This window comes from Rhamphochromis sp. 'chilingali', assembly GCF_963969265.1.
Source record: "Rhamphochromis sp. 'chilingali' genome assembly, chromosome: 11".
In the NCBI taxonomy this organism is placed as follows: domain Eukaryota; kingdom Metazoa; phylum Chordata; class Actinopteri; order Cichliformes; family Cichlidae; genus Rhamphochromis; species Rhamphochromis sp. 'chilingali'.
In genome coordinates this window covers 15,408,622-15,430,414 of record NC_137938.1, presented here as the reverse complement: position 1 = coordinate 15,430,414, position 21,793 = coordinate 15,408,622, and the positions used below count along the sequence as shown (strand labels likewise).

Below are 21,793 nucleotides of genomic sequence, written 5' to 3'. Positions count from 1 at the left end.
CTATATTATCCTCAGCTGCCTGTCCAATTTAATGACTCAACATTAAGTGGTGAGCTGCGTCAAGCTGCTACAATTAAGAATTTGGGCTTTTTCTCAGACTTTCATTATCAGAATACAAAATTGATTGTTCACTGAAAAGAAGACTTGATGGGTAGATTGCTACAACTACATAACTTGAATGGTTATGGCTAAGCACATAACTCTAACCCTTCGTTGTCTTAGAGTTTTTCTTTAATATAATATACAGTCATCTTGGTGCGATAGACAAAACTTAATTCAAATTCAGTCAGATATCTCCTGGAAGTTAAAGAGTTCATCGAGATCGAGCACAGGCAAAGCTGCCAGACAGCCTTTTTTTCTACAGTTTGACTTGACCTTCAGGAGGTTTTTCATCTTACATTTTTAAAAAAGTTAACACAATAGAAAGGTATGGAACACAGTGAGTTAAAAGATCCTACAAAGTTTCTCTGATCATGAATTGAACCATGGCCATTGTGGTTGTGTGGTATGCCTTAACCACTGGTGCACCAGACATAATATTTCAGGAACAATATGTTCTGTCCAGAATTGAATGATAAACTAACTCATTAGCAGTGTAGGGACTAATGCGTTATTAGGTAACGCGTTACAGTAACTGCGTTATTATTGTGGTAACAAGCACGGTAACTAGTTATTATGCCAAAATCAGGAACGCGTTTATCGTTTCTGGGATTTAGATAGGGTCGTTATTCGTTACTTCGTGTGTTGCGTTCGACTTACCTCAGAAATTGAAACACGGACCTGGGAATGATGTCACACTCGAGTAAACGGCGTTCTGGTTAGCCTCGTCAGAGAAGTCGGGGTTCCAATATGGCGACGCCCTCGAAAACGGTTGTTTTGCTAGCCCTCTACAAAAACAAATTACTATTAAACACATATGCAGCTCATCTGCAGTCTGGAGTTACCTACATCTTCCTACTCGGAAGGCAGAATTTCCGAGTTCCGAGTACAATCGAAAGCACCACGACTGCAGTTTCCGTGTTGGACATAAAAAGTGCACGTGACGCTGTGACGTAGGCTAGAATCTTAGACCACTGAAGCACTAAATCTACCATCATATTTGATTTATCTACATGACCTGACTGGAGGAAATATTATTTTGGTTAAATATTGACTATTTATGTGGCTAAAAATATTTATTATTTTATTTTTCTTTGTGAGGCTGAAAATACTTTTAAGTTTGCCCGCCATTACTGAACATGAGGTCTCCAGTTGGTGCAGTTCAGCTGTTTTCAGTTAAGTTTACAAAGAATGGACAAACCTCACTGTGTTTATGTTGAACCATTTTTGCACTAAATTATTTGCACTATTTTGATACCTACAGCTCCTAAATGGTCTGAGGTACAGTTTAGTGTTGGCACTGCTAAAAGTATACTTTCTACCCATTTCAATGATAAAAATAAATATACCTTTCAAAAGTTTATGTCGTGTTTTGTTATCCACTGCTTCTTCCTAGTGATACTACGTACAAAGATTAGATTTATAACACTGTTGCACCAACCCCAAAATTATGTGTTTGCATTTATAGAGGTTTGAAACAATAGAAATAGATTAAAACAGACAGATAAAAAGTGAGACACAAAAACAAACATTGTTCATTTCTAATTTAGTTTCATTCATTTCATCATTAACTTGCACTCACACTACTACACTGACATTTTAGGTTCAGGCCATTAGGTGACACAGTGCATTTGTGGCAGGATAGCACTAACATGTAAGCAAGCTAGAAGACTGGCATCCTTGCTGGTATCCAGTTAGGGAACCAACACATTAATAAGAGAATTCTGAATAAAACCAAAGTTAATTTCCCTAGTAACTAGTTACTTTGAAAGTAACGAATAACTTGAGGTAACTGAGTTACTTTTGATAGAAGTAACTAGTAATGTAACTAAGTTACTAATTTAAAGTAACTTACCCAACACTGCTCATTAACTTCATAAAGTCTGTTGTAGACTACTGTAGCTCCATGAACACACTGTGACAGCTAAAGAAAAAGGCAAAGCCTGACTCTGAAAGAGTCTAAACACACTATTACTCTTTGAGGCCATAATTAGCCCCAAAGTTGCTTTGAGGTAAGCTACCAGAAGCATGGTAGCATATCAATAGCTAGAGTAACAGCATGCTCTTTGTGATTTTTAAAAGAGGTAACACATGCTAACCTTCCAGATTTAGCATCTTAACATGTTTACATTTGCTAACAAATTAAAATTTGGTGCTCAATGAAAATCACATTTAGTACAGGTTATGCTCATGAAAGTATTATCTCAATAAATACTCGAACGTCAATAAAAGTTAATGGAAAGTCATTTACCATTTTACCATTTACCATTTACCATTGTGTAGAGTTTATCTTGGAACACAAACGTTAGCCAAAAAAGGTATTTCTACAAACTAGAGATGTCAAGCTAACTTAATGATGGAACTGTGTGTGATTGTACAGAGCAAAGGTTATGTGGGCAAGTAGGCTACTCTTTATAGTTGTTATATACCTTTGTTGCCATCATGTTTCAATCGGAATCAAAGTACTATGATAATCCATGTTTATCATCAGTCAGTGAGGTGCTAAATATATAAAATTCAACTGTTTTAATAATATAGCGCTGATGCCCAGCAGCTATCACCTCAAGGAATTTAATATTGTATACTACAGACCTTACAAATGAAAAGTACCACTGAATGATTTTTCTACTGAAAGCTTCAGTTTTTATTTAGCAATAATAAATAACAGGAAAATATAAGAACTACAAAAATTATTTCATTACTAAAACTGTTGTTCAAAAAGTCTGAAAACCTAGTGTTTCAGAAGTATTAGAGATTTTGTTATAGTTTCACAAACTCATACACTGCATGTACAAGATACTTGAATACAGCAATTTGTTATCATTAACTTATTTGTTATCACATAACCTATTACTAGACAGGGTGGCAGCCTGACGTTCATGCCAGTATACGTTCTGCTTGCTTCTACATGTCAATATGGTAAACCCACTACTATGTAAACAGTGCAACTGGTGCAGATCAGGTTGTGGCATGGAGTTTTATTGCAAACAGGCAGCTTGCATAATTCTGCTTGTTTGCCAGTAGAATGAAGTGATCTGGTTTTCTTAGGCCCACCTGCATCTGGAGGGAAAATAAACTGACATTGTGGGCTGATTTAGATGCATATGGAGTGTTTTCCTCCCTGTTTTGTCATATGTATATTCATCTGTTAGAAACACTTGAAGTGTCTTGGATGTAATTTACTTAGTCATTCACAGGTTTTTCATGTTTTGGAGTTTTTGTGTGTCACCTACGCAGGTGTTGTTCATCTTCCTTTTTTTGTCATGTTTTGCAAGAAAACTTGTCAAATGTGACTTTTGGCTGCTGCTTCTTTGAAACAAGCTTGTTCAGTTAAACCTCTGAAGACAGATGTTCCATCAGTATATATAGTAGCAGATTTAGATCTCTTTTTTCACTGTTATGTACAAACATTAGAAATCTGTAGTGGGAGATTTGTTGTTGTTGTTGCCTGTTTGATTTAATATTTTTCAAGTAAAATATATCAAAACAAAGTAAGAAAATTTCCTGTGTTTAAGAGCTCATGCAGGTATATGAAACGTGACAAACAGACATGCATGTTCACACGCACACATCCACATTTGAGCTGCACAGCTTGGTTGGAGGAAGAGGGGAGGGGGTTGTTACAGTGTAACTATACTAGCAGATTGTCTCTGTAGGACTGTTGGATGAATGTTAAGAGACAGTGCATTCTAGCCAATTTCCTGTGCTGTGGTTACTCTGCAAATAATCGCTGTGATGTCTGGTATTGGTGTTTGGACTCTGCTCTCCTGAAGAATTTGATTACAAGCAAAAAAAAAAGGGAGAAAATGCAGTACTAATGAGCTAAAAGTTTTTTTTTCTCTTACCAATCTTCTCAACAGACAGTGGTGATTTGCAGTCCAAATTCCTAAAAATATTGCATACGCCTGTAAAATGGACATCTGCAGTGTGCAGCTCCAACGCTGCAGCTCTCACACTCTCTCTTTCTACCTCGATCTCCCACATCTTCCCTTCTCGCTCCTCTCAGTCAGCTCTTATTATCCTAATCCATCTCCTGCCATGACTTTACATCACTATTTACCACTTATCTTCCCTCTGCTGCCCTCCTTCTCATTATTTGCTCAGCCTTTTCTACTCTCCCTGACATGCATCTATCTCCCTCTCTTGTTTCTGATGCTGCCTTGTTTTCCTCTGTATTGGTTTAGGGTTTTTCCACTGGGCGGGTTAACAAGCCAGCATGATTTCATCAATGTGAATCAGTCAGCCTGATAAGACGTGACCCAGATGGGATCTCCAGTTCTTTTTATACAGCCATCAATCACAACTACCTAGCCACATAAGCTCACACTAACAGTAATGCCTGTCAGCCTGTGCACAGCCTGAAATATGGCATGTAGCTTTAGTGCGCTCTTTAGAAAAACTCTGTCCCACATGAAAGACTAACAATGTTTGTTATTCTCATCTTGCATCCCCAATTCCTGCTTGTTGCTTCTTTTTTTCAAAATTATTTTTGGCTATGAAATCCTGGGCAGATGTTACAGTCAGTGCACACACACACGTGCACACACACACACGTGCACACACACGGACACATAAACAACTCCCGGAATATTCCTCATAATGGTCAATAATAAGTTTACAGTAACCTCAGTGAACTTTGTGGAATCTTATATTTGCGGTGGTGTCACTTTCATATTCCCACTGTAATAATCCCCCAAGGCCCACTATGTTTCTAGGTCAGTGATTTTATAGACATTTGCTTTGTATGCTAAAAACGTGTTAGCTTAGGAAAGAAATAGAAAAGTATACTGATACACCTCTCTTGCCTGTGCAGTAAATGTTAATCTAGCACCAGCAAATTAGCTTAGCTTCCAAACTAAGAAAATTTGCTTAGCTTAGCTTCCTAGCTAATGTTGCTACGTCGCTGCAAATTGTCTCTTTGTTCTTTTAAACGCACTCTTACAGCATGGAAACAAAAAAACAAACAAACCAGTCCTAAATTTAAACTTGTTATGTTTTCTCAAATTTCAAATTTTACAGGTTAACAAACAAAAAACAAATCTTGTTTTCAGTTATTTACTGCAAATTTTCATTTTGAAGATGGCAAACCATGTCTGTTCTTTAAATTATTGTGGTTTACTAACAATACAAGTAGCACAGTCTGTGTAAAAGATGACTGTAACTGCTGTGACATTACCTATTTGTTTTTGAAGTGCCCTTTTAACACCCCCGACCGTTTCCATTGTTGTCATCCTGAGAGCCAAATTACCCCCCAGATGTGATGAGGAGGGGCGGGTCTGACTCTAAACCTACTTGGTTAAAGACCTCTGACCAGTTGTTAGCCAGTGAGTTTCAGTGTGGTTTCATACCACAGATAATCCTCTATTTTGAAAAATAGATTACAAAATAGACTCTATTGTTTATCCAATACGACCCAAAATGAGTAACTGAGCCCATAAATTAAACAGTAAAATGTTTACGAGGGCTAAGTCAGAAATCTGTTTCCCCATAGACTTTTATAGAGCTGAAGTCTTTTTGCAATCACAACTATCACCATCTGGTGGCCTTCAGATGTAATGCAGGTTAAAGGTACTTCTGTGTGAGCTACATCATTACTCAGTGAGCAAATGGGTGACTGGCCAAGTTGTAGCTCTACATTTGTATGGCTGTGCTAAGTAGTGGTTTCCCCCTCATCTGAGAGGTTTGCGAGGATAAGTACCTCTAGAAAAATAGTGCATCAGAAACTACTCAGTAAGCTCTAGTTTTCTCTAATAATTTGGACAGGTATTTACACAGAGATAAATTAAGTTAAACACTGCAAATGTGGGCATCATTACCTGACCTTTGTCTTTGTCTGGCTTTTTTCTTTTTTGTGTGCTATATTAGAAATCTTCATTATAGAAAGTAATGCTTATGAACTTGTTTTCTTCACGGTGTCTTTGAATATTTAGTCCTCGTGGGTTTATAAAGGGGAAGTGCCACTTACCTACTAGGCCAAAAACAATCAGAAGTTCAAGGTATCGGCTAAAAGAAGGAGCGCTAATTAAGCTAATGATCTGCTGGCAGTGACTTCATATCTGTGGAACAGGTTAAGTGTTTCAAAAGAATGTGAAACTTGTGTGGGCTTGGGTTCGGTTATTAATGTAGCTTAGCTTTAACTTAGCAGTACACACAACAAAGTGTTTTCATGCACATTTGACTACTCAGTTATTTAAATGTATCAGCTATATATTTACCTATATATTATTATTGTTTGACAGCTTTACATTTACTTTTAAGTTTAAGCAGCTGACGCACACACACACAGATGGATAGAAATGCTACGCCAGTGTGCTCTGCTATGTTTGCCTACCACCTAACATTCAAAGCTGTATAACTGAACTGACCAAAAATAAGTGAAGTTCCTGTGTGAAATGTGCGTAGACTGTAGTCTGGTGCAATTATTGAGAATCTTACTTCCACTATAGTGTAACTCTGACATTGTTAGAAACAACAGTTATGCACCATGTCAGTGGGCATTAATTCAGCAAGCTAGCCATGACTTTATTATGCCTGATATTTTTGTCATATACCATTAAAACAAGCTATATGATAGCTATAATAATTACCTGCGACGCTCCCATCCACAAAAGCAAAAAAAAGTGAGCATGGCATTACTTTTATTCTACGCTCTTATTCGCAAATCCACATACAACTATGTCTTTAAACTTTTTTTGTATTCTACGTAGCAGTTTTTCCAAGGGAAGTAATTGAATTTTGCCCTGAGGTTACTTTGTTTGGAGTTTTGTTAGTTTATTGTGTGTGTGTGTGTGTGTGTGTGTGTGTGTGTGTGTGTGTGTGTGTGTGTGTGCTTGTACTCTATTTCAGTGTGTGAACACCCCACAACAACAACAACTGGCTGTTTGAGCCCACACACTATTTCTGTAGTAGAGCCATCAGGAGATTTCTGTGGAAACCCTCCCATCCTGTATTTTACACACACACACACACACACACACACACACACACACACACACACACACACACACACACACACACACACACACACACAAAAAGACTCAAAAACAGATCTGTTGCCCTGTTTGGTTCTCATATGTGCTCTTGACAACTCTTGCAGGATGTGATCTTCAGATTTTGCCCAAAGGTAAAGGTTTGAAAAGAAAAGCACAGCAAGTAACGAAAAAGCAAATAACCAAGCAAATCAGCAGCCAAACAAACTGTATTCAAGCACACACACAAAACCGCCCCACATATTCTGAGAGACACCTAATGCAACACCTCGGCATGGACACCTTTTACGTTTTCCAGCAGAACATTGGACGCTAACACATTTTAAATACTGTGCTGAGGAGGGTGATGTTGAAATTTGAGATAATGTTTGTGGAAACTCTCCAGTCTGAAGTAAAATTTCAGCCTTTCTAAAAAGCTGCAAGGGGAATCATGATAAACACAAGGCCTTTAATAAATCACATTGCCATAGCTAGCTGGTAAAATAAGCAATAAGTTAGTTAATTGTGATTTTTGTGAGTCGATTACAAAAAGATCTTCTTGGCTGTTGTCTCAGTGATGCTCGGTCTTTGTGCTGTTGTTTGGGCGACTTAGCGCAGGCTCAGAGACGCCCATTAGTATGCAACAGCTTGATCAATACAAAATTTACTCTATCCCTCTCCCACGTTGATTGTGTGCAAGCGACATCTCCACGTGTTTGCACCTGTGCGCAAACTCGCTAACCGCCTGACTATCTCGCCTCAGCAAGCCACAAAATAAAAGGGTTACATCAGAAAGTGTGACAGGGTGGAAGACTGGTGGCCAACTTTGAGGTCGCTGGTCTAATTACACTTCAGAGAGATTGCAGAGGTCGCGCGGGGCTGCGGGCGAGACTGAGGAGAGTGCAGAGGAAGAGGATGAAGAAGGCAGGGAGAGTGGACAGTAGGGAGTGGGGTTAAAAGAGATGGAGAAGTTTCAATTTAACTCTACTGCACGAGTGGCTATAGTGCCTTCGCCACTGTGCTTCTTCATCTTTCTCCCAACCCTAATGCCTTCAGTTTTACCCTGAGACAAAGCATATAAACGAGTTGCATTTGCGGCCTTTCACACAGATCCGAGCAGTAAAGAATGAAACGTCTTATCTTTGATCAAACACTGCTGCGACTCTCTAAATGACTTGTTTGTTTTTGTGTGCAGAACGGTTCTGCTTGAGTGGCCCTAAATGTCTTTCCATGTAAGGGAAAATCAAAAAAGATCCCCTTATATAAGGACATTCTAATCATCCTTACATCCACTCCAGTGCTTTAGGATTAAGACTTGGATTTAGGGGTTGTGGTTAGATTAATGTTGGGCTCGGGGTTAAAGTTAGGTTTAGTGGCTTAGGAACCAACGATTAAAAAACGCAGTCTTGCACAAGAAGTCTTGTCTTTTGCAAGAAACGTGTCTGCTCGTTTTTGAACTTGGAGGTAATTTACGCGAGGGTTATGATGGTTTAGTCTGCGCTGCATGGTGACAGTAGATCCTAGTTTGTGTATGTGTGTGAGGAATGCTGCTGTGGTTTAGGAGAGGGCTAGAGACGGTGTGTGTGTGTGTGTGTGTGTGTGTGTGTGTGTGTGTGTGTGTGTGTGTGTGTGTGTGTGTGTGTGTGTGTGTGTGTGTGTGTGTGTGTGTGTGTGTGTGTGTTGAGGGGGGCACTGTGGGCAGGAGCACCCAGGGGTTAACGAGCGGTGTGAGAAAAACAGGCAGAGTTTGAGAAGGAGGGGGAGGGAAATATGCACACACTTATACACACACACAGAGGAAGCCGAAGATGGTTGGGTCCATAAGAGCAGGCAGCGCTTGTTGGCTTTATACTTGTGGGAGCAGGTATCAAACAATGGAAAATGTAGTGTTCTCACAATTCTTGGCAGGGGGGACAAAAGTACTGGCCTTTATCCATTTTCATGTGATACACAAGAAACCCCAAAATATTAATAATAAATAAATAAATTAAAAAAACAGGTGTCTCTTTTGATTGCAGTTGCAGCCACAGTGAATCGTACTGAAAGACAAAAGCCTCCATTGCAGTGTGTTTGGTTAGTGTGTGGGCCTGAGAACTGCACTCTTCTTTTTCCTGACCCGTCCAGTAATCCCACAAGCATGGGTGGGTCACTAAAATGTAACATGACAGTACTGACCCAAACACCTGCCACTTCCTAAACACACACATACATGCACGCACGCACGCACGCACGCACGCACACACACACACACACACAAAAGCGCACATACATAAACAGAGACCCAGTGGGATCTTTCTGTCCAAAAGGCCCTTCTCACGCAAATAGAGTAGGCAGACAGGGTCCCTTCTCAGTCTATTTATCAGAGAAGGGGGGGTGGCGGCTTGAGGAGAGACAGACAGCATGGACCCCCTCTATTGTTCTGGCTGGGTTTAAGGGATGGGTGGGGGGCGTAGGGATGGGACCAGGGATAGGATGGGAATTGGAGACCCCAACAATGCCACAAAACCCCCCACTGCTCTTCCTGCTTATGAGAATGACCTGCTCTGACAAGAGAAGGAAGAGAGGGAAAACTATAATATCACTCAGCCCACACCGGACCCTGATTGGTCAGAGATCTGGTTATAGATTAGCCCTAAGTGGGATTCAGTTTGGAGTCAGTCAAACTCTGCCAGACCTCGTTCAGAGAACACCAAATTCTTTAGGGGTGGGGTGCAGGATGGCAAAATGGAGGAGGTCAGATCTTGTCATTAGACTATGTTTAATTTGTTAAATACACAATCAGAAGAATCAGGCATGAGTGGGTACAGACAGTCTGAGCCAGAATCAAAACAAGTCATTTAAAACTAGTCATTTGTGGGTATCGCAGCTAGCATTACCAGGAAGAATCCAGCACAAAATGGGACTAAAAGTCTTGAACCCACATCTGGACCACATCCATCTGCAGTTCATCTCTAAAGGAAGTCAATCTCCTGTCTAGCTTTCTCACACACACACACACACACACACACACACACACACACACACACACACACACACACACACACACACACACACACACACACACACACAAGCATATTTTTGGTTTATGGTGGAGATATGTGAAAAATGTTGCAGGGATGATGACATACATTTCTTAGCAGTGCAGGAATAATGTACACAATTCTGAACATATTTTACTGACACAACATGTTTTTTTTTTCTAGAGTGAAGAAAGAAAGTTTTATGTGTGTTTCCTTCTCACAGCTGCTGACAGGATTTTTGGTATATGCCATGTAAGTCAATAAATAGTACTTAACAGCAACTGGAGCAGAGACTGATCTGTGAACCACAAAAAGTTGATTCTTTTTTTGTTTGTTTTTTTTCCCAGCTACGGCATTTTTACCCTAAAAATGCCAGAACTCTGTGTGAGTGTGTGTGTGTGTGTGTGTTTCTTTTTTTTTTTTTTCTTTTTTTTCTTTTTTTTTTTGTGAACATCCTGTAGGTGTGTGTTAGAGATGCCTATCCGGCTGTGGTCTATTTCTCTCTCTTCATCGTGGCACATACAGCAGACCTCTTTGTCTGCCAGTTTAGAGCTGGGTGGGAGGTGAAGAGCAGTTTGTTCATAATGGATTATTGATTGGTCTGAGAATACACTGCGTGTGTGTGTGTGAGTGTTTAAGACTCCATCGCCTCTGTCCCACTCTGAGCATTGAATGTCTCCACTTTATGAGCAACTGTATAGAGGATAGTAAGTTTATTTGTAAAGTGCTCCCTGTATGTTATGCTCCCTGAAGCTGTGTGCGTGCGTGCGTGTGTGTGTGTGTGTGTGTGTGTGTGTGTGTGTGTGTGTGTGTGTGTGTGTGTGTGTGTGTGTGAGAGAGCCCTTTCTGTATGTGCTGTTAAGCTATCAATGCTGCCTGTATGAAACAGTAGTAAAAGCCAACATTGTGCATATACGGACGTTCAAAAGATGTGTGTGTGTATGGGACATTAAAAGACCCCTCTGTTTTGCTTGTTGATTCCACAGTTCCCCCTGCATGTATTTGTGTGTGTGTGTGTGTGTGTGTGTTTATTTTAACAGAAGGTCCACTCTTTATTTTTCTCCCCCTCTGTCTATTTTTTTTTTCATAACCTCAAATGCTGATCTCTGTGCTGCTGTGTGGGAGGGAAACAGATCCCATCTCTGCTGAAGGATGTCCCACATGAGAATGACCTAGAGTCGTTACCAGTGATAAGGTGACAGCGTGAGTGACTGACTGCGTTATGAAAGCCAATCTCCTCAAACCCGGGTATGGGAGATTTGTGCCGTGGACGCCTCTGAGGCGACTGCTGTGATGGAGGCAGAATGGTGGCATTTTCTGTCACAAAAGAGCAAAACGGCGAGGGCGAGCAAACGGTTGCAAAAACTGTGCAGCCAAATGGGAGCATGCCTTTTACTCACATGTTCTCTGCAGGCAGAATATACGGCCTCTAGAGGGTGCTGTTGCAGCTGGTACTCTTAAATAAATTGTGCTTGCCTTGCTACCAGTGGTGGATCTAAATGGATGAAGCTTGGTTTTTACGTCTGCCTTTGCGACGGCACTGCTGTGTGAAAACAAATCTGTAAACAGATCCTCTGCTTGCACAGTTTGACACAGTTTTTGTTTTTTGTTTTTTGAGATTCTCTCCAGATGTGAACCCCGGAAGATCCAGAAACAAAAAAAAAACAAAAAAAACGAGCCAAGCTGCTCTGTAAAGGTTGCGCAGGGTTGGGAAAATGAGAACGGATTTCCTCCTCTTACCGGTTTACAACTGCTAGGGTTTGGCGTTCAGAAGGCAGATCAGCTGAGGTGAACGTGTCAGGAAGGAAGACAGGAAAAGGATTGTTTTTTTTTTTCTTCTTATTTGATGCAGCAGTCATTATCAGCTGAGTGTGTGAGACTCAAAGGAGGCTTAAGTGTCCGTTAATGGCATGTCTGATATCTGAGTGGCAGTTTTGCCAACTGGGTTTAGACTGATCATTGTGTTTGAGGGCGATCTGTTTCCTGCAAGTAACCAAAAAAAGGTTAAACACTCCAGTTACGAAGTAGCTGAACTAAACACAGTAAACTAGGATCATTTTCCAGCTATGTGCTCTCACCATCTCCAGTCCTATTAATTCCTCCCCTCTTACTGTGCACGAGGTTAATTAGCTGGAGGATGTCAATGGCAGTCACAAAGTGGAATGGGCTCCGTGTCTCAGAGAAAAACTCCTATCCATTTATTGTGCCACGGTGATCTTTAGTAGAGCTTCTATCTCTTTTTGTTTTTGATGACTTTGATGATTGGTCATTTTCTCTGTCTCTCCTGGACTGTTTCTCTCTCCTTAAGCCAATTTGTCTTTTTTTTTTTCTTCATCCTTTAGCCTCTATGGCGACAAGCCTGCATTGTTTCCCTTCTGGTGGTTAATCTCATTACATTTCAATTGGCACATGTGCTTGTCTGGTGGATGACAGGCTTACAGTTGAATAGTCTCAACCCCTCCCAACCCTCTTGACCCCCAGTCAGCAAGGCCATTTAATAGCAAATAAGATCATTATCCTCTGTTTTTAGCGCCAGAACTGGAAAAAACTACTAAGTACTAATGAGTAACATTAGGCTGGAGACAGAGAGCAGATGGAACAGATTGAGGGGAAACTGAGGTGGATAAATGGCTGTGGGTAGATGGCTTTGTTTTCCTTATTGTCCCTCATCACTTGAATTTCTGTCTGTTACAGTGACAACTGGAGTCTTCTCGTGATAATATTTGGCTCATATAACAGTTTATGAATATCTTCTCTAAGATAGCTACATAAATTAAACACTGCGCCATGGGTCATGGTGTTAAAATAATAAGGGCTTAGCAATTACAGCAGCAAACTGTGGTGCTCTTTCAGGAGGCTGCACAGATGAAATGCAGATCATGAACTTACAGTAGTAATTATTCTACATACAGTGATACTTCTAATGCTTCTGATCTAAATCAGCAGCTATGCTAGCGGCTCTGTGACACTAAATTTAGTGCAGTGCGCTGAAATTCTTAAAATGGCATTGAAATATTGAGCAGGTCTATTGTTATCTAGTTTTCTTTGTATTAGCATGTTAGCATTTGTTGCCACTAAAAACAGAGTGCAGTTTAGACAGATGAGGATTTCATTAGTAATTCATTCATAAACTGACAAACTCTTGTATCAATTCTATGCAAATCCACGACACGACATCAAAGCCCAGTGCATCCAATAGGCCTCAGTCACACAGGCCTAGAGACCTGTCAGCAACCCCCTGTCAACCTCCGTTTGCTAGGAAAAAATGTGTACCTTTTGACCAGCTGCTGTCTGTCACCAGCTAAAATCAGTATCAAAGAGGGTGTGACACCAAAAACCTTGGAGTTGCTTTTGTTTCCATCAAATTGCTGCAGTTTGCATGGACGGTGGCAAACTCCTTGCAAGTGAGCGTAGCAAAAGGTGAAAAATTGCTATTCAAACCTGAAACAGAGAACATTTGACTTCAAATAAAAGTTGTGCTTTAACGCTGCGTCCCGCACGTTTCAAAAGGAACAACTTTTGCGCATGGACTTTTCACAATTTTATTTCTCATTTGGAAAGTAGCTTCCAACTGATTGCAGACTAGTCCGTTTTTCCTTGCAAACGGTTGGTGACCATAGCAACTTGCTAGCAACCAAAGCAATTGCACGGAGGGTTTTCAGTATAGTACAACCTTTTGTTAACTGGTGTTTGCCAAAAGGTTGCCGACCACTATCTAGGCCTGTTTGCCTGGAGCCTTACATACTGAGATCTTTTTAAATTGATAAGCAAAAACTTTGAAAAGGACCACAAAGGTCATATTTGGGGTGGCTGTAGCTCAGGTGGCAGAGCAGGTCAGCCACTAATCAGAAGGTCGGTGGTTCGATCCCAGGCTGCCTCCTGGCTGCATGCCAAATATCCTTGGGCAAGATACTAACCCAGTGTTTGCCTACTGGTGGTGGTCAGAGGGCCCGGTGGCGCCGGCAGCCTCGCCTCTGTCAGTGCGCCCCAGGGCAGCTGTGGCTACAATGTAGCTTGCCATTGCCAGTGTGTGAATGGGTGAATGACTGAATGTAGTGTAAAGCGCTTTGGGGTCCTTAGGGACTAAGTAAAGCGCTATACAAATGCAGGCCATTTACCATATTTAATCGCCTGCATTTGGGTTATGCATGTCACTGCCATCCACAAAGCCATGCCCTTAACACTGTGTATGCTTTTACAGGTTGACAGTTTTCAGTTAAACAGAAATAAATTATGATTAACTGTATTATGTTTAGACAGTTGTCTCGATCTGATACAGTACTTTATTTCAGGGTAATGTGAGGCACAGCTCCACTTATGGCAGCAATGGTACGTCTTCACTATAAATCTTAGCAGACTAAGCTCGCCCAGAGGAAGCATGGTAGCCTACTGAGGCTGATTTCAATAGCATAAATCATTCTTGAGAGATAGATAGCTTTGGTGCAGGGTAGTCATTTTCAGTGCAAGAATTTAAGACACATGATTGTTCTGGTGCTAACTTTCCTCCTCCACCACCTTATACTCTTATGATTATGATCAATTATCCACTTATAATTAGAGCTCGGCAGTAACTCAGCTCACGGGTTCTGACACTTTATGTATAAGCCTGTAATAATGTTGTCAGTCAGATTTCACATAGTTCATGCTTTCAGGCAGGTTTCCCATGGAAATCTTTTCATGCTTGAGAGTTTTGTGATAGTAACTTATGTGATATGTCCGGTTTTATAAAGGAAAATGTTTCCTTGTTTTAAATCAACAGGGCTGCCTTATGCATTGATGTTTTAATGAGCTGACGGTTAGAAAAGAATAAAGATGTGAATGACCTTTAATCAGTATTGTGAAAGAGTGGGACAGCCCATGAGGAAAAACGTCAATATGGTGAAAAGTAGGCACTTTGAACAGTATTCAGGGTACACTATGGCTAATTCAGGTTAGGCCTGGATTTTCGGGATTATTGGTATAAAGAAATGTCGTAGACACAAACAGTTTAAGAAAATCAGTATTTCACCTGTTCATGGAAATACTGTGTATGCAGTCAACACGGAAGTTTCTGTTTGTCTCATCGCTCTCTCTTATCTATCTCTTTCTGTTTGACTCTCTCTCTGACCCCATTCAACTCCAGTCGAGAAATAGAGCAAAGCAAACTGTCTGAAGAGCCACTTCCTGTTGTGTACTTAAGATCCCTGTCATGTGATAGAATCAGTTGAGACGGGTGCATGAGGCCACTGTGGGGAGGGAATATGGTGGCACTGCTGATGTTGCTGATGTGAAAGCGACCCCCCCCCCCCCCACCACCACCACCACCACCACCACTCCTCCAGCACAACCCCCACCCAACTCCAACCCCGATTGTGTAAAGTGTCGACTCAGCCATTGTGTCAGAGCCCCCACGCTCTCCTCCCACCCACATCCCCACCCGACTCGTGCACAATCACTGCACACACATCCACGTGCATAGTGGCAGCGAACAGTGCAAGATACAGACTCACAGTGTCCTATAGACACACACGCGCACACACACACGAACACACACCTAAACCCTGTACATTTTTGTCAGACTGTTCGGTGGGCAAGAAGGTCAAGTGCTTATCACCACAGTGAGCTTTGAGGTCCAAGAAAGGTTAGGAAGCTGCTTTTTGAATAGGGTAGCCATACATACTATGGTATGTATATGAATACATTATACTTGCTAAACTTGTAAACATTGCTATTATGAGAATGGAACTGCATTCATGATAAAATATTCATACCAAAATGCTTACTGTAGGTTGATAGTAACTGTAATAGTTCTATTATGAAACCTTCAAAAGGAAGATTCTGCAGCTGCTTTTTTTTTTTTTTTTTTTAAATGTTCTGCTGCAAAAAGTGACAATTAGTCCATCATTTTAAAGTGTGACTTGAAATGAGAGCTATGGATGAGTCATTTGGCTCATTGTGTCTTTTTCTCAGCAGTGCTGTCAGTGACTGCTGACTTTATCTGTTGGGAGTCTATGTACAAAACAAGTCCATTTGCGCAGGGCTGTGCAGCTTTACATGGCTTTGGAGGTACAATTCAGGGACGCACGTGATGGTTATGAAGCAGATTTAACACACAGACAATTATACGTTAGGGCTACATCATAGTAAAAGATGCAAAGACATCTTTCTTTACCTTACACAAGCGTGTGTAGCTTTGTTAGGTTAGTGACTTTATAATTAAGTCAGCACAAAGTAACAAATCATAAACAACATATCAAATGTTATTCCTCGTTGCTTCGTTTTAACATTTCTTCCATCGGAACTCCAACAAGCAGGATAAAGGTTGTTTTTTTTTTGTTTTTTTTAATAAGAATATGTCAGACCCCGAGATCCTTGCATCTGATAAGCCCGGATGTGGCATATACATCTATGGCTGTGTACACAGCCACTACAGTGGCTTGTTGAGGTGGATTTAGAAAACTAAAAGTCTTCTTGAAATGATGCGCTGCAGCTGAACTAACATGCCTTTCTCATTTTTATTCACAGGTGGATAGTATACGTGTGGGTCCCCGCTTAAAGAACGCTCGCCGTTTGGCAGTACAATGAAGACCAGAAGAGTAGCGAATGACCACCTCTGAGGCAGAGACCTTCAGACATGCCACTCCACCGACACAATGACATGAAACTGCGTGAAACTTTCACATTATTTTGACAAAGAGATTGTTTAAATCTCAGGTATTATATGCTGACCTTTTCAACCCTGAGAGAGCAAATGACAAGTAGCTGTTTGTGATTTGAGTCACCGAGGATGGCTATATTGCGTGGCATCCAGTGACTAGACTTCAGCTGCTATATTAGTAGCCTGATCGAATGATTGAAGGCAGATAGTGTTTTCAACGTGCCAACAAGGACGCATCAGACATCTCTAGATGTACAGCTGCAGATAGCAGTAGTTATAAATACTTTTTGAGCTTATGAAAGGCCACCTAGACAGGGTAGTTTAATTCATACCATGAATCCCAGAGACAGTGTGGACGTAATGGAGACTCAGTCAGGAGGTCAGAAGGAGAAGTTGAGCGTAGACAAAGCCAACCCTAAAAATGAGATGGAGGCCGAGGACGACAAAACTCCTGGGAGTTACGACTGCAACATCTGTGGACGCAGCTTTCCTTTCCTTAGCTCTTTGTCGCAGCATATGAGACGCCACACGGGTGCGCGCCCTTACAAATGCCCCTACTGTGACCACAGAGCCTCGCAGAAGGGCAACCTCAAAGTCCACATTCGCAGTCACAAGCTGGGCACGCTGTCTAGCCACCACTCCAATGAGGATGAAGATGGTGCTGCTGAGGAGGAGGAGATGAGGGTTTCAGAGGGTCTCGATGGAGGCACCAGCCCAACCAAGAGCAGCTCTGCCTGTAACCGGATGATAAATGGGGATGGCGGTGAGGAAACCCGTAGGAAAGTCCCTGTGAGGAGCATGAAAAGGGAAAAGTCCGTCACTGAGCAGCGGCCTTACTGTTGCCGTTTGTGCGGCTACGAGGCCCAGCGGGAAGACCAGCTCCTCAGCCACATTGAGAAGGTCCACATAACAGCAGACACAGAAGAGGAGACCGCTGTCAAGGAGGAGGCTGCGACCGAAGCTGACGTCATCCAGCCCCAGAGTGACGGGACCTTCCCTTGTGAGACTTGTGGTCAGGTCTTCTCCCAGTCCTGGTTCTTGAAGTCACATATGAAGAAACACGCGGGGATCCTGGATCACTGCTGTCGCATCTGTGGGAGACGTTTCCGCGAAGCGTGGTTTCTCAAATCTCACATGAAAACACACAACACCAAATCTAGGTCACGGTCAAAAGCAGAGTCAACTGAGCATCCAGCCACCATCAATGATGTAGCCCAGGATCCTGATATTGTTACCGGCTCCGTTACTTCTGTCTACCAAATGTGCTCCAAATGTGGAAACCTGTTTCACAACAGAGAGAGCCTAAGAGCCCACGATAAAGTTCACAGTCTCGGCTATAGCAGGAAGTCCCCGAGCCAAGGGAGGCCCGATGATGATGAGGACTCCCCAGCTGCTAAGAAACGTTTCCTTGACTACTTAAACCTCCAGCCTTTTGAGGGAAAGAACCAGGATGAAGAGGAGGAAAGTGAGGAAAAGATAATAGGTCAAAGAATCCCAGAGCTAGATCCAGTTTGCAGTTACCAGGCCTGGCAGTTAGCCACTAAAGGAAGGGTTGTGGAGCCGGTAGAGTCTAGTTACAAGGCCTCTTGCGGGGCAGGAAGTATCGGAGAGGAAGCCCTAGCCGGTGCTGCTGTGGTTTTTGAAAAGGAGAGCAGCCGTTATGTCCTGCAAGGTCAAGAGAAACGCAGTTCGGGTAGACGCAGCAGCTCCGGTTTGGGAAGCCACACCTCTTCAGGGGACCGGACACCAGACAGCCTCAGTGATTCCGAGTACCGGCCTTCGTCTCGTCAGGACAGAAGGCGCCCATCCCAGTCGCAAGCTTCTTCCTGCAAGTCCAACGAGTGCTTTGAGTGTGGCAAGGTGTTCCGCAGCCGTCACCAGATGATCGTCCACCAGCGGGTTCACAGGAAGGATGGAGGCAGGGCCTCTGTTGGAGACAAGGAAAGAAGCGCAAGAGATGAGCGATGGAGCTCCACCAGTGACCCAGAGTCAGGTTCTCCCAGCTGGCCCAGCACCCCGGGATATGGAGATTCTCCACCAGCTTCCACCCTTGGAGACCAGGCCTCAGAGATGGGTACTGCAAACTCTGGAGAGCTTTCGGGTTAGTAAACAGTATTTTCTATTGGCTTAATCTTGTTTTATTCCCTTTTTATTTGTTTGAAATAACCCTCTTCCATTATAGATGCCACATAATATATAATATACGCAAAGAGCTGAGGATCAATTAATGTGATGATAAGGAGTCTAGTTAAATAAGCTATGACCAACAATTCTATCAAAATATAATGTGAAACATAAGTGTAGAACCATATCTTGAAGGATTTTAGGCTCAGGAGTGATTGTAGTGCTTTTAAAGCCTTGCAGTAAATATCTGCTGATGAAATGTGCTTTGTGAAGCTGCAGCTTCTCAGCTCATCAGCCTTTATAGAGTGGGAAGTAGAGCCACCATGTGGCAAAATGTCCAAGTTACATATTTGTGCACGGCACTCTATAAAAACAGAGTGCCGCTCTTAGATGCCATTATATATGGTCAATAAACTTTAACAGTTGCCGGAAAGTCAGTTTACAACAGTGCCATTATTATGTAATGCAGAACAATGAACGGTTAGCAGTTAAATGAGAGTTTGTGCCTTTCAGCGGCATGTCAACAGAGCAGAGGACATTTTTGGAATGCCTATCATTTTTTTCACCTCCACAACCAATAAACACTGCTAAGCAAAGGGGGGAAAAAAAGGAGAAGAAGAAGAAAGGACACCCATAATCATGGGTTAAAAATGCTAAAGGAGGAATTCCTGCGTTACAGCTCTCTGCTGTTTATCTTTCAAACTTCAGATTTCTGTCTGCACAGCTACGGGACGGCGGATAGCATAGAATTGTTGTGATTGTTTCTTTTCCTCCCTGCTAGTACAGAAATGCAAAAATAGCAGCAGCATTTCTTCAGGCCTGATCGAGCTGTGCGCTATTTCAGGTCTTCCTGTCTCAGGAAACTCCCCTCACCTCCCTCCTGCTTATATGTGTGTGAATATGATTTTTTTTTTCTCTCTCTGATTTGTGTCTTAGCCATGAACACATGTTTGCTTGCTTCCCTTAACACACTGGTATTGTTTATTATATAATAACAAATTATTAGCTTTACTGGGAACATCAAAAAGTCATTGAAGGCAGGCTCGGACTGTTTTTTTTTTGTTTTTTTATAGTTGTGCAGCACTGTGAGGAATTCACTCTCTAAAAAGAACAATCTGAGACTGCGCTTGACTGTGTGAGATTGTGTTAGTTATACTAGAAATGCCTAAAATCTCTTTTAAACATTTAAAAAATATTTTTACGTGTGTACAACAGTGATGCAAAATTACAGTTTAGTGTGCACATTGCTTCATCGAGGGAAGGTCAAAGGTAAAATGAAGGTAGCAAACACCGCTGAATCCACCGTTCCAATATCCGAGCAGTGCTATCTAGCTTAGATAACGTCTCTTCATCAGAGATCACTGTCACTGAGGTCAGGTTGGATTTTATACACAGAGGGTGTCAGGATCAGTCTGTTGAAACATTAAATTAACAGTTAGCGATGAAAACGTATTTAGGATTCGGCGATTAACTAATGTGTTTTATTCTCAAGCAGCAAAAGATTTTATTTATCTGGCCATCCATCCTTTTCCTCGTTACCTTTCTTCCTCGTCTGCCTGCTGACTCTTCTAATCTCTAAGGTTACCTCCTGTGACACTTCCACTGTCACTCATCCACTCTCCTTACCACTGAGCCAGCCAAGCAGCCTGATGTTTGAGGGATTGGTTATTTATAGCGTCACTTTCCAGTGAGGGGCCATGCAGGCTGAGAGGACGCTCCTTTCGAGCCACCACACTATTTGTGTTTACTAATACACATATGTTGTGTACTCCACCCTTTATATGATGGCCCCACACCACTGGTTATTAACTGAATAATAAAAGTACTGGTTTGGTAACCAGAAAACATCAGTTGTTCCACTCTAACTGGTAGTCTACCCTGTGCCACGCTTTACCTTTGGCGGGGTCCTGGGCTGTGAGCGCTGGCCAACGTTGCCAACAGGAAGCCAAATGGAAAAACAGATGGCAGATTGCTGGTGCTGTAAAAAAAAAGAGGAGGGATTATGGAGAATACAATAATGTGCTACTTAGAGTATCTGATGTATTTTATCATACATATGAGTCTGCATGTGCGATTACCCTGCCTCTGGCAGTCTTTCATACTGAAAAAGTCTAACTTTAGGATTGTTCTTCCTCACATATATATTTTTTTATTTAAAACCAAATATTGCTACTCATTCTACATCTATTACTAGTGTTTCCATTCAGTTTGATATCATCGCCTCTGTCAGCGCGCCCCAGGGTGGCTGTGGCTACAATGTAGCTTGCCATCACCAGTGTGTGAATGTGTGCGTGAATGGGTGGATGACTGGATATGTAAAGCGCTTTGGGGTCCTTAGGGACTAGTAAAGCGCTATATAAATACAGACCATTTTACCATTTACCATTTTACCATCATTATTAATGATCTCTGTTCCTGTTGAAAATTTGGACACTTAGGGAAATCCAGTCATAACAATCACATTCACTGTTAGAAACCTGTCAACTGCCACCTTGTGGGGAGTTTATAGAATTGCACCTGCATGGCTTAGCAGCATTGGCTCAGTACATTTAACACATGCAATGTAAAGCAGTGCCAGCATAAGAGCGTGCCAGTAAATAAACCAGTTTTACAGCCCTGTAACACTCCTCATTTGTTTATATGTCAATAATAATAATAATAATAATGGATACTTTATTGATCCCCATGGGGAAATTACTTGTTTTTCTCTGCATTTGACCCATTCACTTAGTGAAGCAGTGGGCAGCCCACTAAGCAGGCGCCCGGGGAGCAGTGTGTAGGGACGGTACCTTGCTCAGGGGTACCTCAGGGTAGCCGTTAAGTGGATTCGAACCGCCGACCTTCCGATCATGGGGCGACCACTTTACCTACTGAGCTATCCCTGCCCCTCAATAAGGAGTTTATTGAACTCTATGGCAATGTTCGATGCTATGTTGTAACTATTT

At 41.9% G+C, this 21,793-nt stretch overlaps 1 protein-coding gene across 5 annotated transcripts in view; it reads left to right on the top strand.

The window, feature by feature from the left end:
- LOC308406313 (zinc finger protein 516-like) overlaps nucleotides 1-21,793 on the top strand; it is a 50,701-nt gene that overhangs the window by 13,290 nt on the left and 15,618 nt on the right. For all 5 annotated transcript variants that reach the window (XM_080897249.1, XM_080897250.1, XM_080897251.1 and 2 more), the window contains exon 2: nucleotides 16,592-18,825. In XM_080897249.1, the coding sequence (XP_080753375.1) occupies nucleotides 17,058-18,825 (1,768 nt within the window). In that variant the 5' untranslated portion in view covers nucleotides 16,592-17,057. The remainder of the gene's footprint in view (nucleotides 1-16,591; nucleotides 18,826-21,793) is intronic.